The sequence below is a fragment of the Prionailurus bengalensis genome, chromosome E4, assembly GCF_016509475.1.
Source record: "Prionailurus bengalensis isolate Pbe53 chromosome E4, Fcat_Pben_1.1_paternal_pri, whole genome shotgun sequence".
Lineage (NCBI taxonomy): Eukaryota > Metazoa > Chordata > Mammalia > Carnivora > Felidae > Prionailurus > Prionailurus bengalensis.
Window position 1 is genome coordinate 36206691 of NC_057360.1, and position 16936 is coordinate 36223626.

Here is a 16936-nt window from a genome sequence, read left to right on the forward strand (position 1 = left end):
ATTCGTGATAGGAAATGAAACTGTAAGTATTACAAAGATTTTTTGATGCCACGATGAGAAGTTTTCAATTTATACAAATCCAGTTAGGAGCTACCGGAGTATTTGATGACCCATATGCTTTTAGAATTTCTTGAGCTTCCTGTTTTCAGTGACCTCCATCTATTTTGCCACAGCTACATGCCGAGGCAGCTTCAAGTTAGTCCCTCTCATCGTCCAAAACTACTTTACCACCAAAGTTCTCACTACAACCTGCACTTCTGATGTCTTTGCTTCGGTTGGATTCTTCCCTCATCTTTAGCAGAATATTAGCCATCTGGCTTCTCCATACTCCTCCTGTCCAAAATCTCCTTCTCTATCTCAATATCTCCTTATAGGCCTAGACTTTGTGGAGAGCTCTTCTACTGATGTGCCTGCATTGTTCTCTAAACCTTCTCGTGCTTGACCTGCAATTGTTATGTTGCAGTTTTCCAGTCCCGGAAAACCCCCCTATTGCCTACTTTCTTTTGTCCTAATTTAAACTCTATTGATCCATCCCAATATTTACTACCAAACTCGGGCTATATATTTACTATTGCTCACTAGCTACTTATATGTCCATTGGACCCCCCACCCCTTTTAAAATCATATTTAGTATAGTGACGGCTCCAAATTTGTGCATCTCTGGCTCCTATACTCTCAGTATGCCATCTGTATTTGTTTTAACTGAGTCTGAAGCTATTCCAAATTCCCTTCCAGGGATATGTTTGTTTCCAAAGACTTCAAAACGTTTACAATTCTGTCTACCCAGAGGAATTGAAGAAGTAATAGGAAAGAACAAATAGATTATAGGTAATACCCATTCATTGAGCATTTACTATAATCCAACCTTGGTATTAGCCGTGGCAGAGCAGAGCTTAGTCCTAAGTGGTCTGTCTACAAAATCCATGTTCTTTCTACTCTCCATGATGAATGGCAAAGGAAAAGGGGAAGAAGGGAAGTAATAATAGCAGGTACAATTTTTATAATTCCCTAACTCAACATGATACAAAGAGTGTGTGTTGGACTAATTGGAGAGCGCATTTGGCTGCCTTGCTTGCTTCAATAAGTATTCCCTTTAAAGCCATTTAATTTCCCAGGTCCTGTGTAGTTTTCTCTGTTCTACCATCCTGTACAACAGTGGCTTGGGAATTATGTGTGTCCTGATGTCTTTCCAAAGTTCTATAAGGGAAGTGGAGCCAGCTTCTCTCCTGGGATCCCAACACCTATCTGGGGTGATACCAAATTCCCAGCTCGCCTACGGCAAGACTGAAGAGTGTGGAACTTCTGCACCAGCTTCATTTTTGCTACATCTTTTTTTAATGTTTTTATTTTATTTTTGAGAGAGAGAGAGAGAGTGGGGGGGAGGGGCAGAGAGAGAGGGAGACATAGAATCCAAAGCAGGCTCCAGGCTCTGAGCTGTCAGCACAGAGCCTGACGTGGGGTTCGCACTCACTGACAGTGAGGTCATGAACTGAGACGAAGTTGGACGCTCAACCGACTGAGCCACCCAGGCGCCCCCATTTTTGCTGTATCTTTAACTATGTGCCTGAGGGCTGGACCCAAAACTGAACACTCTGCTTGTTTGAATATTCTACTCAAATCTTTCCTCTCTCGGGTATGTGTATCAACTGGGTTTTGGTCAGGAAAAAAAGAACTCATTCTACGTATATCAGTTATAAAAAGTTTAAATGGGAATTAAGGGCTTCTATGCAGAAAGGCTACATAGTTCGTGGGTTCTGCTGTAAAATAAAAATGTGGGGCCTCTAGTTCAAAAGTCATTAAGAACTTCGAGATGGTGATAGAAAAGCAAACCAAGAAGGAGTCTGTTAGGTTTGAATTGTGACCTCTCCCAACACACAAATTCCTCTGTTGAGGTTCTACACCCTATGTTGAAGTACCTCAGAATGTGATCTGATTTGAAAGCAGATACTGCTGTTGTTGCCAATATTAGTTAAATACTTGGTTTTTCTGAACTTTTGACAGTTTGTGCAGATTGAGTAGTTCAGAGTGAAACTGTCCCTGACTGTCAGGAATTAATGACACCTTGGGTCACCTGTATTTATGTAGGGAAGCCTCTGGATTTTAGCACAGTATTAGTCAGTATTAGTTTTGGTGAGTCATCAAAGCTAATGACATCAGGGGATTTTTTTTTTCTTGTCTTATACTTTTTCTTCTTTGGGTGCGAGTTCTCCTTAGCCTGTTTTTTTTTTTTTCTCATACCCTTTCTATTTTCTTATGTTTCATATTACTAACTATTAATGAACTGCAACCATTGGTTTGGTTCCTGGATTAGTTTTTGTGAAAGAATTTTAGAATTATGAATTTTCTATTTCTTAGACAATCAGCCATACAAGTGCTACTCACTGTAACTGTATTCAATTGCTGTTGCTACATATAGTTATAATAACATGGTGCACTACTTAAAAACACTAGGCATAAAATGAATGTTTTCAGGTGGAATGGACTACAAGTACAGGTATGTTTTGAATGTTGATTAATTGTATATTGAAAGGCTATAAGCATGTGACAGTAAGCATCCAAGTGAAAAATCAAAATCATAGTTATCCAGATGTTTTATCTATGAAGCCAGCATCTGGAAATACAAAAACATCTGGATGACTGGCTGTATTTACCACATTTCATCCGACTACTTTGGCATCATGCAGACGTAGACCAAATCATGTTTGTCTATATCAGGAGCAGTGATAAACTGCAATAAAAGTCATGTTGTTAAGTAATATTAAGGTAATACAAATAAATCACCCGAAAGTCACTAGTTGAATTTGAAATTATATCTAAACTATTGAAACACATTCTTGTATGTACATCGCAATTTCTTTATTTGGGGTACAGTTTATAAGAGGAGCTTCAGAATTTAAAATAATGGCTTATAATGTATTTCTTAAGCACGAGGAAGTGATCCGGGTGTATTGCAGATGAATATATGAATTTGATTGGAGTTATGAGATAAAATTTGGAAAAGTTTTAGCAAGTTTTAAACCACTGGTTTGGCTTTGTATGTTAATCCTTTGCAGCAAATATAGATGACTAAGATACCAAAGGTATTAGTCTAATGTCATGTAGGCAAAGGCACTATGGAAAAGTGGATTGGCAAAAGGACGGGAATGGGTGGTGATAGGAATCGAAGAAGCACAGTCATTGAAGAGCTATGGGACACAGACAAGTCAATGTACCTTAAAGGAGTTCGAATGAAACACAAGAATGTACGTAAAATCACCTTGGCTTGACACCGCATATGGCAGGTGTCGAGTAAGTAGCAGTTGCCCTCTGCTCACAGAGCACTATGGAAATCCACATCGACCAAACGTTCCTGGGTGGGCATAGTTCACTTTGCTTAAAGTTATGATTGATTCTGTGTGGACAGCTTGGAGTCTGGAGCCTGTTTCGGATTCTTTGTTTCCCTCTCTCTCTGCTCCTCCCCTGCTCACACTGTCTCTCTTTCAAAAATAAATTAAAAAACAATTTTTTTTAAAAAGGTTATGATTGATCATTGTCATTTCAGGGGAGGTAATTTTGTGCCTTGTAGTTACTGAGGACTAACCCATTATCATTTTAGTTGCTATATATGTCTAAAAAATAATTGTAAGAAAAATATTTTAACAAATTTATTTTGTCTTACATCTTGGAAAACAGAGATGTTATTGTATTATTTTACATGGCAGAAATGAAGATGCTAAAACATTGCTGAAAAGCCATTTCAGAGAGAGAATGAGAATGAAAATACACGTGTTCCACTGGCCAGTTCAGTGTTCGTTCCCTTGACCTTAGTTATGCCAAGTAAAATAGTTATGATTGATCTCAATCCCAGATTGGGTAAGAAATAGCCTGGCCTCAAATGGCAAGCCGTTTACCTAGCAACAAATACTGTTCCACAGCTTTATATTTTTTTTTTTTTTAATTTTTTTTTTAACGTTTATTTATTTTTGGGACAGAGAGAGACAGAGCATGAACAGGCGAGGGGCAGAGAGAGAGGGAGACACAGAATCGGAAACAGGCTCCAGGCTCTGAGCCATCAGCTCAGAGCCCGACGCGGGGCTCGAACTCATGGACCGCGAGATCGTGACCTGGCTGAAGTCGGACGCTTAACCGACTGCGCCACCCAGGCGCCCCACAGCTTTATATTTTTATCAATATAAAATTTAATTTTTAAGTTTTTTTCTTCTCAAAAAACCAATCAAATTTAATATGCTGGGATCCCTTTCAGCTTAGGTATTTATAGAATCTAGTCACAGTTGTAAATGGTCAGCAGTGTTAGGATATGCTACTGCTTTTTCTGTCAGGAAAGAGGGCACATTCTCAGACACCTAGCAACTTGTGAGTCATTTGAAAATCCCTCAATATCATTTTAATACATAATCTATTATCCTGGGTTGTAGGAATAGAAATAAAGATAGGTAAATATAGATATTTCCCCTTTTGTGTCTTTTAAAACATGTATGCAAATTTGATTATGGTATATCAAATATTATTTTGATAAAGTCAGTAAGGTGGTTTGTTATCTCCATGTGACTACTTTTCTAAGTCTTGAACATATTTTGTAGAGTAAATATTCATTTACAATTTTGGGGAGAATAAATAGAGATTTTTCATGTAAATTACCTTAAAATGAAGTAGCTTCTTTTAAAAAATTTTTTTAATGTTTGTTTATTATTTTTGAGATAGAGACAGAGTGCGAGCAGGGGAAGGGCAGAGAGAGAGGGAGACACAGAATCTGAAGCAGGCTCTAGGCTCTGAGCTGTCAGCACAAAGCCCGATGCGGGACTCGAACTCACGAACTGTGAGATCACTACCTGAGCTGAGGTCGGACGCTTAACTGACTGAGCCAACAAGGTGCCCCAAAATGAAGTAGCTTATACTAATTATATTATGTCACAAACTGATTTCCTATTTAAAAGTAGTATTTTACAACACTATGGAAATTTTAAATTTAAAATATGTTTATGCAGAAGGAGCACTTAAGGAAATAATTGCACATCATATTTGTACAATAAATATAGAAGGACCAAGTATTGTTTTTTTCCCTCTAGCAGCATTCAGTACCACCTACTATCATAAGCATTTCAAAACACATTGTAATTGTAATAATAATCCTATGAGGTAATTACAAGTAGTGGTCCCATTTTTCAGGTGCAGAGACTGAGATATGGAAAGATTAAGGAATTGCCAAAGATCACACAGCCAATAAGTGGCTGTGCCAGGATTCCACACTGGGTCATTTGGCTATGGAGTCTGAGCTTGCACCCACTCCCCTTACGATGCCTAATTAACTGCTTAAAAATAATGAAGAAAATTGACCGGTCCCTATAAAGCTTCCAACAAAAGTACAGTTAACAATAACTTTATTCTAAAAATGACTTGTTCCAACAGATTAAAAAGCCACAAGCTGTTGTATCCAATAGTTCTTTGTAAGTAATAGCTGCTCTGCATTGTGCAACTTCCCACAAGCATGCCAGAAAGTTAATATCAATTACAATTAAAGAGGAAAATTATTTTGGGTAATACAACATTTGACAAAAAGCCTTGGTAAATAAAGCACTGGCAAAGAGCTAAAATATTAACGCTGTGCTAAAACTTTTCCTTTTTTCTGTGCCGACTTTCTTAAAAGGTGTGAACTGTGAAACGGAAGTTGATGAATGTTGGTCCCAGCCCTGCCTAAATGGTGCAACCTGTCATGATGCTCTGGGGGCTTATTTCTGTGACTGTCCCGCTGGATTCCTTGGTGATCACTGCGAACTCAGTACTGATGAATGTGCCAGTCAGCCGTGTCTCCATGGAGGGCTGTGCATAGATGGACACAATAGGTACGTTTTCTCCTGTGTTTGGGCGATTGGCTTAGAGAGAACTCACTGACCAACCAACCACTCACTAGTGTACCTCTCTGGGGATTTTGGAGAGCTCATGTCCTCAGCTGAAGATGCTCGCACTGCTTTCCACTTTATTTTTTTATTTTTATTTTTTAATGTTTATTGTTGAGAGAGAGAAAGAGACAGAACGTGAGCAGGGGAGGGGCAGAGAGAGAGGGAGACACAGAATCTGAAGCAGCCTCCAGGCTCTGAGCTGTCAGCACAGGGCCCGATAGGGGGCTCAAACCCATGAACTGTGAGATCATGGCCTGGGCCGAAGTCGGAACCAACTGAGCCACCCAGGAATCCCTGCTTTGCACTTTAAATGACAAAAAGTTGTAACATTCAGATTTTACTCAAAAATTCATCCTTTAGAGGTCATTTGTCCCAAGAGTGAGAATTTTCCAAGTCACTCTGGTAATCATCTAGGACTGTTTATATTACAAAAAAATTGCCAACTTTTCAATTCCACTAAACTTGTTATAGATAAGGAAAGTGCAAAAACAAAGCTATAAATTATTCTATATGTGAATATAAGGTGGTATTTACATAATTACAAGCATATAAATCAAGTGATGAAAAATAAGTCCTTTAGAAATTGTATATAAACAGTGTTGGAAAAGGCAGTGATATCAAATTGATTGTATCTTGAATGTCCAGGTGTTTGGAGACTTGGGTGAATACTTTTGAGAGAGTAGACTGGCGAGAAGTAGCTATGTGAATCTGCTCCGAAGTCGATTCTATCATTGGCTTTTCAGCCGATTCTATCATTGGCTTTTTATTTATTATTTAAAATAATAAATAAATAAACCTTAATACAACATATATAATAAATGTAGGTGATGGTAATTGATTATATATAAAATATTTTATTTTTTTTAATGTTTATTTTTGAAGGAGAGGGAGAGGGAGAGAGAGAGAGAGACAGAGACAGAGACAACTAGTGGGGAGGGGCAGAAAGAGAGGGAGACACAGAATCTGAAGCAGGCTCTAGGCTCTGAGCTGTCAGCACAGAGTCTGATGCGGGGCTTGAACTTAGAAATCGTGAGATCATGACCTGAGCCAAAGTCAGAATCTTAACCGACTGAGTCACTCAGGTGCCCCTATAGAAAATAGTTTAAAAAGAACTTTCTGATACCTATTTAAACCACGAATACCGAATTATCAAATGCATGGCAATTCGAACAACATTAGTACCTAATGTTTTGTTGGATCCTTCAGCAGCTCAGTGGAAGGCAAGCTGAGCATTCATATTCTCACATTACATTAGATGTCCAAAGTTCAGAGAAGTTAGGTGACTCCCACAAGTTCACACAGTTAATTCTTTGTAGAAGAAAGACTAGAATCCAATTCTTCTTTATTTAATAAGTAAGATCCAATTTATCCCAAATCTAAGTTTCAAAGAGAATCAGACTCGAAAGGGGAGGAGTCAAAGGCACACGTACTTCAAATATATCCAGCAAAATAATGTGATTTTAAATAGGACAATGTAGTTGTGTGTTTCTTTTGTAAACTCTAAAGTATAACTTTTAATCACATTTCACGTCTTGACTCTGACTTTCAGTTTTACCCAAATCATTCTCCAGTGACAAGAATCTATATTCCTCAAGGCAGATTACTGAGCAACATGTAGACTGACCAGAATGGAAGTTTCCACACATGTACTGCAGAGGAAGAGCAGGAGGTCCCCTCATCCATGCTTTACTGCCTCCAGAAAACATCAGGACAGAAAATACACAAAGCTTTTGCTTCCTATGGAGATGCAAACAAAACAAGGCTACTGAACCTTGCCACCTTTCAATTCTTTGTGTAATGTGCCGTGGATAATTTTTCTGTTTTACCCTTCTCTCTCTTAGTACCTAAATTTTGGGAAGATGAGTACAAGGTCAACAAATACAACCTGACTTTAGTTTCCCACAACAAAAATGAACACATTTTCTATGAGGTTTATGGGAAGGTCAGAAACTATACACCAAAGAAACAAAAAACAAACAAGTTTCTTGTAGACCAAAGGGATATGCAAATAGAGTTTCCAGGAATTGGGGCCCACTAACCAGCCTCTAGTACAGGGCTCTTGTCTCTAATGTCTTATATATAGTAGATTTTTAGTAAGTATTTTAATTACTAAGAGGATTTCTCACTAGCAATACATATACAAATTATAGTGACTTATTACATTTGCTAATATTTCAGTTTCCTTAGTGAAATCTTCTTATCTGTGTTTGGTGGTAAACATTCACACAAGCCATAGTGAACAGAACTCTAAGTCTTTATAAGTTCATAGGTGTTCTTTCCCCTAGACCTTCATTTCATCAAACCCGAGTGTGCAACCCCATGTTTTTATAATACTAAATCCTTGAGGAGATCCCATATAAATTAAAAGCTCCTCTCGATAAAGTTGACAAGTATCCCCATCAGATTTGTATTTTGAGTCTCTCAGATAATCTCACTCAACCAATGAATGGATAGAAATAGCAAGACTAAATTATTCCTGTAATCTAAAAATAAGAGAACGTAAGTCACAATTTATATAATAAGGGCTTTTCCTGTTTTTTAAAATAATTTATTGTTTCATTTTTCATAAGGGACCTTATTAATGGGCTGTAAATATAAAAGAGCACCACAGTGGTATAAATCATTCTCTACTGCCTTCACAAATATTAACAACTTTATTTAGTACTACTTAGTAATAATTTATTCAGTGTTTTCTGATGTTTCAGATACCATGTCTATTCTTTCTATGCACACTCAATTATCACAATAACCCTGTGACATAGGTACTATTGTCTTCAATTTATGGATGAGGAAACTGAAGCAAATAATCATGGTTTCCAAATAATTTTGCATGAAATTTTTAAAGATTATCATAAATTTTAAAAGATAATCAGGTACCAGTATGGAAATACATAACATGTTCAGGTTTGTAGAGATAATTCCCCAGAGTTTTTGAGACAAGTGTTAAAGCCATGCCTGGGGTCTCAGACTGATGGACAGGGGAAGAGACAGGATAAAGGTACTTGCTCTCAATATGACCAAGAGTTGATGTGAAAATTTCATTTTACTCTCCAGCTATAGCTGTAACTGCATGGATAGTGGATTCACAGGGACACATTGTGAGACCCTGATGCCTCTATGTTGGTCAAAACCCTGTCACAATAATGCTACATGTGAGGACAGTGATGACAATTACACTTGTCACTGCTGGCCTGGTAAGTGACAAAATATCTTCCACCAACTTTTTTTTTTTTTTTGCTTAGAGTAGAAACAAACCACTTATGGCAAATGTAAACTAAAAAATCTTACTGTTAAAGGTTTAAAACCAACTCTTTCTTCTAGATTCTGTTTTTTATTAAGTTATTTTTTATTGTTTATTTATTTTTGAGAGAGAGAAAGAGAGTGTGAACAGGGGAGGGGCAGAGAGAGAGAGAGAGAGAGAGGGAGACACAGAATCTGAAGCAGGCTCCAGAATCTGAAGCAGGCTCCAAGCTCTGAGCTGTCAGCACAGAGCCCAATGTGGGGCTCAAACCCACGGGCCACGAGATCATGACCTGAGCTGAAGTCGGACACTTAACCGAGTGAGCCACCCAGGCACCCCACTAGTTATCATTGTTCAACTGAATTCTTCATTGCTCACACATACCTACTGCTACACTATGCATTGTCTAAAGTAGGTTACCATGCGCCTAATTGTTAGAACCATCTAGAGGAAACAGAGAGGAGAAAATGAATAGAAGAATCAATTTTAGCATGGTCTTCATGGAGAAAAATTCACTTGAAGATGCTTCCTTTTCTTCCAAGATATTTTCACTGATACCTAGAATATATTGAAACCCATGAAACAATATTAAAACCCTAGGAGACTGTATTATATTTCATAGTCAATATAATTACAATGGTCCCATAGAGGGTATAGAATGATTATTCCAGAAATAGGTGTACTCTCCTCAGCATTTATAATATAATTGAGATTATTGGTTTAATATACATAAACCATAACTAAAAATTACACATAAAGGGTAATTAGGCTAGAATGTAGAGGTAATACCATAATCAGTAGAAAACATTATATAACACTTGAGCCAACAAGTCACCTGTAAATATTGCTGTTAGTTTTATCAAAAAAAACTGCTTAACATATTCTTAACCTAATTCTCACTGGGATTTCACTGATAGAAATAAGAGAGCATTTCATGTCTTCTTTCTTGATCCACTGGAAAATAATGATAACCATATGATTATTTAAAATCTTGTTGTTACAAGCTTACTAATCATCTATCCCCTTCTGCCTTTCATTTTACTGTCTAAGGAAAAAGTGATCCTGTGGTTGGGGAGGAAGCATGGAGACTGGGGTCAAGTTGTTAGTAGCTTCCTATCGAAAGGCATCTCACTACCTAAGGGACCTTTAATATGCTTTGGCTAAATGTATTTCGTAGGTAAAACAAACAAACAAGTAAACGTGAAAGTGTAAAAGGAAGTTTGGAATTCTGTGGCTTGGAAATCTTTGTAGGTTGTGTCTGCCCACTTCCAGGTAATGAACGGGGCATGTTTTGTTATCCTTTGGTCATTGGCTTGATTTACATACTGAAAATATTCCAAAATGTGTTTTTCACATTCTTGTCATCCATCAGCACTCAACATTCACACAATGCCCTGTAAAGGATCTCTATCTGGAAGCAGAGGTAGAGTGGACAGTTGGGGAATAGAACAAATCCATCACTTCTTAACTGAGTGACCTAGTTGGTCACCTCTTCATTCTTCAGCTCCTCATCTGTAAATGAGGGATGAAAAATGACTTGTAGTATTAAGAAGAATAAAATTATAAAAATAGAGCCTGGAACATATTAGGTACTCAGAAAAAAAAAAGCAACTATTATTACGTACCAGGTTCTACAACAGGAGGTAGGAATTACATATGAGAATATTTTCTGTTCTCTAGAGGGTTTGTAATGAAGTCAGACAGTTAAGAAGACCTACCTTAAAAAAGACAAATCAATATGTGTTCCACTCATTCATGGATTCAATCATTTAAACCACATGGAGTTCAGTATAATTTATATATATCAGGGGTCTGGAATCAAAAAGACATGGTCCCTTCTTCCAAGGAATTTAAATTCTAGTTGGGAGACAGTGTGAAAAAATGTGTATAGTATGATTTTTGGTACAATAAAAAGCTATAATAAATTCTGTAACAGGGAATAAAGGGAGAGGTACAGAGATGGCCTGACCCAATAGGCAGCATTTTAGAAAATTTGAAAGATCACTAAGCATATTCCAGAAATGTACTCACTGGCTGTGTGATATTGGACAAGAAACTTTACTTCTCTGAGATTCAGTTTCCCCATCTGCAAAGCAAAGATGATAATGACATCCACTTCACAGAGTTGCTTTAGAGATAAATCCAGTAATATATATAAAGTTCCTAGCTCAGCCTAGACCATAGTAAGCACTCAGTAAATGTTAACTAGGTACCAAAATTAGGAGACTGAGTGTTCTAGACCCCCATGGCTAGCACATAGCAGCCCATTATTTGTCTAGGGAAAGAAGAGAAGGAGGAAAAGGAGGACAGAAGGAAGAAAGGGCTGCAGGCACACATGGAAAAGGAGCATATCCAATTGTAGAACTTTAAATGATTGTTCCAAAATGCTGGACTACATAGGGTTGGCTGGTGGTAGAGAGCTGGGGCTGGGGGACAAGGCAGGGCTCAAGCCAGATCACATACTGTTTGTCTGCCCTGCACACTGTGGGGCAGAGAGATACCATAACCTGACCCGTTGATTTAAAAAGAACTCTTTGGAACTTTAGTGGAAGATGATTGAGAGAAATAAAATGAAAAGCAGGGAGTCTAGCTTAAAAAATGTTGTGCACTATTTTAAACAAGAGATAAGGCTATTTGCCAGAACTACAACTTCATGTCAAGAGAGACATGATGTGGAAATTAAGAAAGGGGCACAGACTTAGGGCAGGTCTGCTTCTGAGTTTCTTTCTTGGGTGAGTGGAACAGTGGTGATTTTTCCCAGATAGAAAATTCAGAATTTCCTTATACCCTATTCTTACTGTTACATATAAAGAGAAGATTTCATGCTACAAGCTACCCTGTATCTAAGAAACAAGACCACCACAACTGAAGGCAATGGCAAGAACCCACCACTGTAATTGCCTGGGGTCCTCATGTCAAAAGTAATTAATTACAAGAAGTGTCATTCATTTTAAATGCTTATCTTAAAAGTTTTCATGTTACCCAGGTAAGATCGGATTTGTTTAAAAAAAGAAAAACATAAGAACCCTGGGGACTTGACTCAATATCATATTGTTTCTTCATACAAAGTTTATGGAGAAACTTGTTAAAACTATTGAATATAGCGTTGGCTGAAGGAATCTATTTATATACATAGTTAAAGGGAGCAGCAGACAGAATTCCCACAGGGCCCCAGTGGTGGGGACAGGGCTTGGAAGACCGTAAATCAGAACCTTCCTAATGTTCACTGTAGGAATAGGATAATATATGAGTCAGAAAGCAAAAAAGGATTTATGAAGGCTTTAAATTACTTCCTAACCTGGCCTGCACATGAGTCTTGAGACTTACTCCGAGAAGAAAATTGAAAATAGTTGGAACGTTCTTCAGTAACTTCACTGTAGCACAACAAATACCAGTTTACAAAAACTTGTAAAAAAGTAGATATTCAGGTTTAAGAGACATAGGGTTCTTGGGGGGAGGTCACCACAAAGGATTGTGATCTGACATGTGCTTTTAGTTTCCTTTTTCATCTAAGTGTCTTCTTCAGATGACTGAGACAGACCCCAAGGGTCATATGTGACATATGTATTATACTGTTGAGCAACAGAATTTATGTTGTGGTTATGATTTGACATATGAACCCATTCAGGTTTTTTATTAAAATTAAAAAATGAGCAATTATATCATGTTTTGATTATTTACTTATTAATAGTCAATTCTCTAATTTACTTGAAAAACTAGAATTATAATTTAAATAGTTATTGCTATTTGACTCTCATTCAGTCATTGATTGCAAGTCTACTATTTATGCATTGCTCAGTATTGGAAGGGTGAATAAATAAAAAGCAGTCCCTGCTTTTATGGAGCTTAAAGTCTATTGAGGGAAGCAACTATACATAAAAATAACAAAAATAATAAAAATTATTATATGAGCAATGAAAGAAATAACTGGGTGATATGAGAGAAAACGAAGGGATCATACTTAGATCTGTTCATGAGGAAAAGTCATTCTGAGAAAAGTCATACAAGATTAAGTCTCAAAACTAAACATTAGCCAACCATGGTCTTGGAGGAGGATATTCTAGTAGAGGGAACCGTGTCATAAAGGCCCTGGGGGAGAAGACATTCTAGGGAAGGAATTTAGAGATGGGATGGAGGCCAGATAATAAAAGGCATTTTAGGTTAGGGATTTTGAATTTTAGTTTGTGTGAAAGCAGAAGCCATTGGATGATTTTAAAATAAAGAAATACCATGATCAGATTTATAAGTTTTATAATTTTGGATTGTAAATTTAAAAACATATTTCTCAGAGGAGTTAAGTGACATTACAAAGATCTTTAGTTGACTGTGAAGTCACTTGTATTATAGATCAAATTATGTTCCTTTAAGAACTTCGTATATCAGCTTATATATGTATAGTGCTATATAAATAATCTTATAAATCAATAGGAAAGACAGTCTAATGGGAAAAACAAGAAAAAGTCATGAAATGATTTTTTTTTAATTTGCAGAAAAGTTAAATTCAGTAGTAACTGGGGAAAATGTAAACCCAAATAGCAATGAAGTATTATTTTTTTATCTAACCAACTGTTAAAAAATTGTACTTGGTAATAGCAAATGTTGGCAAGGACTTGGAGCTATATGCACAGTCTTCCAGTGCTAGTAAGTACAGAGATGGTAAAACTACTCCAGGTTTTTATCCGTATCTATTAAAATAAATGTATATAACCTATAACCTAGAAATTCCACCTCTAGGCATAGACCCCAGTGTTATACTCAGATATTTGCTCAAGCATGAATATATAATGATAGTATCCACTGCAACATTGTTTGTACTAGCAAAACATGTATCAGTCCACTAAGTGCATGTTTAAATTATGGTACTTTGATGTTACAGAATACTTGGCAATAGTTAAAAATTATGTTAGATATATATTACTAACATGGATAGATTGTTCAAAGGAGTGAAAAAAGTAAGCTCCAGAAGCAGCTATATAGTGGAATTGCACTTATGTCAACACACAGACACAAATTATATTTATATATATATGTATATGTATATGTATATGTATATGTATATGTATATTTATGTATGTGAATATATGTAGTTTTTTAAACAGGTGCACATGTATGTAAAACCAAAGCAAGAGTTCTGGCATGAACTGTCTTTTATATATAGTATTTAATATATATATATTATATATAATATTTTTATAAAGTACTAAATAATGTTCTATTGTTTTTATTCTTGTCTGTAATAAAATGAGTCAGCTAAATCCATTCAAATACAAAATAATTTTTTATTCTGTCTTACTCAGTGTGCAGAAGTAATCATTTACCTGTACTTTGAGTTTTAAGAAAAGAATTTAGGGTTGGCTATGTGCATACTGCTGACTTTTTGGCTATTTTCTTACATATTTTTTTCTTGCTAAAAATTCAGTATTTGAGGAATTGGAGTCTTTAAGATAATTGGGAAATCAGGGTTATCCTGAAGTCCTATTTTTATTGCAAGACTTATTAATCAAGTCTTTTAAAAAATATTCATCACTATTATACAAGTGATTCCTTTGCTACTGCTATTTTCAAAGAGGCCTTAACCAACCTCTTTGACCTCAGCCGCAGCAACTTCTTACTGTACACATCTCCAAAGGCAAGGGAAATAAAAGCAAAAATGAACTATTGGAACCTCATCAAGATAAAAAGCTTCTGCAGAGCAAAGGAAACAATCAACGAAACGAAAAGGCAACCAATGGAATGGGAAAAGATATTTGCAAATGACATATCGAGTAAAGGGTTAGTATCCAAACTCTATAAAGAACTTAACAAACTCAACACCCTAAAAACAAATAATCCAGTGGAGAAATGGTCAGAAGGTATGAATAACCACTTTTCCCAAGAAGACATCCAGATGGCTCACAGACACATGACAAGATGTTCAACATTGTTCATTATCAGAGAAATACAAATCAAAACCGCATTGAGATACCACCTCACACCAGTCAGAGGGGCTAAAATTAACAACTCAGGAAACAACAGATGTTGACAAGGATGTGGATAAATGGGAACCCTCTTGCACTGTTGGTGGGAATGCAAACTTGTGCAGCCACTCTGGAAAACAGTGTGGAGGTTCCTCAAAAAATGAAAATAGAACTACCCTGTGGCCCAGCAATAACACTACTAGGAATTTATCCAAGGGATACAGGAGCGCTGATTCATAGAGGCACATGCACCCCCAATGTTTATAACAGTGCTATCAACAATAGCTAAATTATGGAAAGAGCCCAAATGTCCATCAACTGATGAATAAAGAAGATGTGGTATACACACACACACACACACACACACACACACAATGGAATACTACTTGGTGATGAAAAAGAATGAAATGTTGCCATTTGCAATAACGTGGATGGAACTGGTGGGTATTATGCTAAGTGAAAGAAGTCAGAGAAAGACAGATATCATGTTTTCATTCATATATGGAATTTGAGAAACTTAACAGAAGACCGTAGGGGAAAGAAGGAAAAAAATAGTTCAAACAGAGAGGGAGGCAAACCATAAGAGATTCTTAAACACAGAGAACAAACTGAGGGTTGATGGGGGTGGGGGCTGGGAGCAGGAAACATGAGTGATAGGCATTAAGGAGGACACTTGCTGGGATGAGCATGGAGTGTTGATGTAAGTGATGAACCACGGGAATCTACTCCTGAAGCCAAGAGTACACTGTATATACTGTATGTTAGCAAACTTGAAAATAAATTATGTTAAAAAATACATAAATAAAATTTCAAAAATTGGACTTGCAAAATAAAAAAAAAAAAAAAGGAAGCCTTCCTTTACCATTTTCTTCTTGCTAGCTCCTTGAGAGCAACACGTTGTCTTGTGAATTGGTGGCAGCACAGTGATCGGCCTCCTTTCAGGTATTAAACTCTACGGTTGAGGATCTTTGACTTAGCAGCTTCTCTGAACTTTTATCCTGCAGGATACACAGGTACCCAGTGTGAGACTCACATCAATGAATGCAACAGTAACCCCTGCCACTCTGGTGGGGCGTGTGTGGAGCTGTCCTCAGAGAAACAATACGGACACATTGCTCAGCTGCCTTCTTCATTCAGCTACCCTGAAGCCTCAGGTTATGTTTGTATCTGTCCCCCTGGACTCACAGGTGAGGACAAGGGGAGGGGAGATGCCTTGACTTTTTAGCACTTTATGGCAGATCATGCATTTAACCAAATGGTGTAAGAGCAGTAAGATCTTTGCTGTATAAACTCTGCTGCTATGGTGCAAAGGGTCCCCCTTGTGGGCATGAAAAACAGCGTATTTCATAAATCATAATTCTTCAAATCATGAGGAAAATGTTAAAAATAAGGATAAAAGAGGTGTATAAAGGGGAAATATTTTTTATGCATTATACTGGGAATTGGAGCCTGATCCAAATTCTTTACTTTATAAACAGAAAATGTTGAAATTTTTATGTTACTAAATTTTATAATGATGCTAACTTTTTGTGTTATTCATATTTGCCTGTAAAAGGTTAATGCACTTATTTATATTTACACTGAGAACAATTATCTAGTCTCAAGGAGTATTCCTCCCCTACTTTATAGCTAACGTTGTTCATGTATGTCAAATGTAAACGATTTTATCTTTCTCTTATGCGGAACATTCTCACGCTGAAACCCAGGGGAGGTTTGCGTGTGTGTTTCCAATGAGCACTTGTGTTTGTGTCTGCTTCCGTGTTCTGAACATTTTCAGAAGTTTGGAGGCAGTCCCCATATTTGGTAATGAGTAGCGGCTGACCTACTACTGCATAGACACC

At 37.0% G+C, this 16936-nt stretch overlaps 1 protein-coding gene across 1 annotated transcript in view; it reads left to right on the forward strand.

The window, feature by feature from the left end:
- Positions 1–16936, forward strand: part of CRB1 (crumbs cell polarity complex component 1) — a 209282-nt gene that overhangs the window by 78932 nt on the left and 113414 nt on the right. The window contains exons 3-5 of the mRNA XM_043567910.1: positions 5645–5840; positions 8952–9091; positions 16100–16282. Of these exons, the coding sequence (XP_043423845.1) occupies positions 5645–5840; positions 8952–9091; positions 16100–16282 (519 nt within the window). The remainder of the gene's footprint in view (positions 1–5644; positions 5841–8951; positions 9092–16099; positions 16283–16936) is intronic.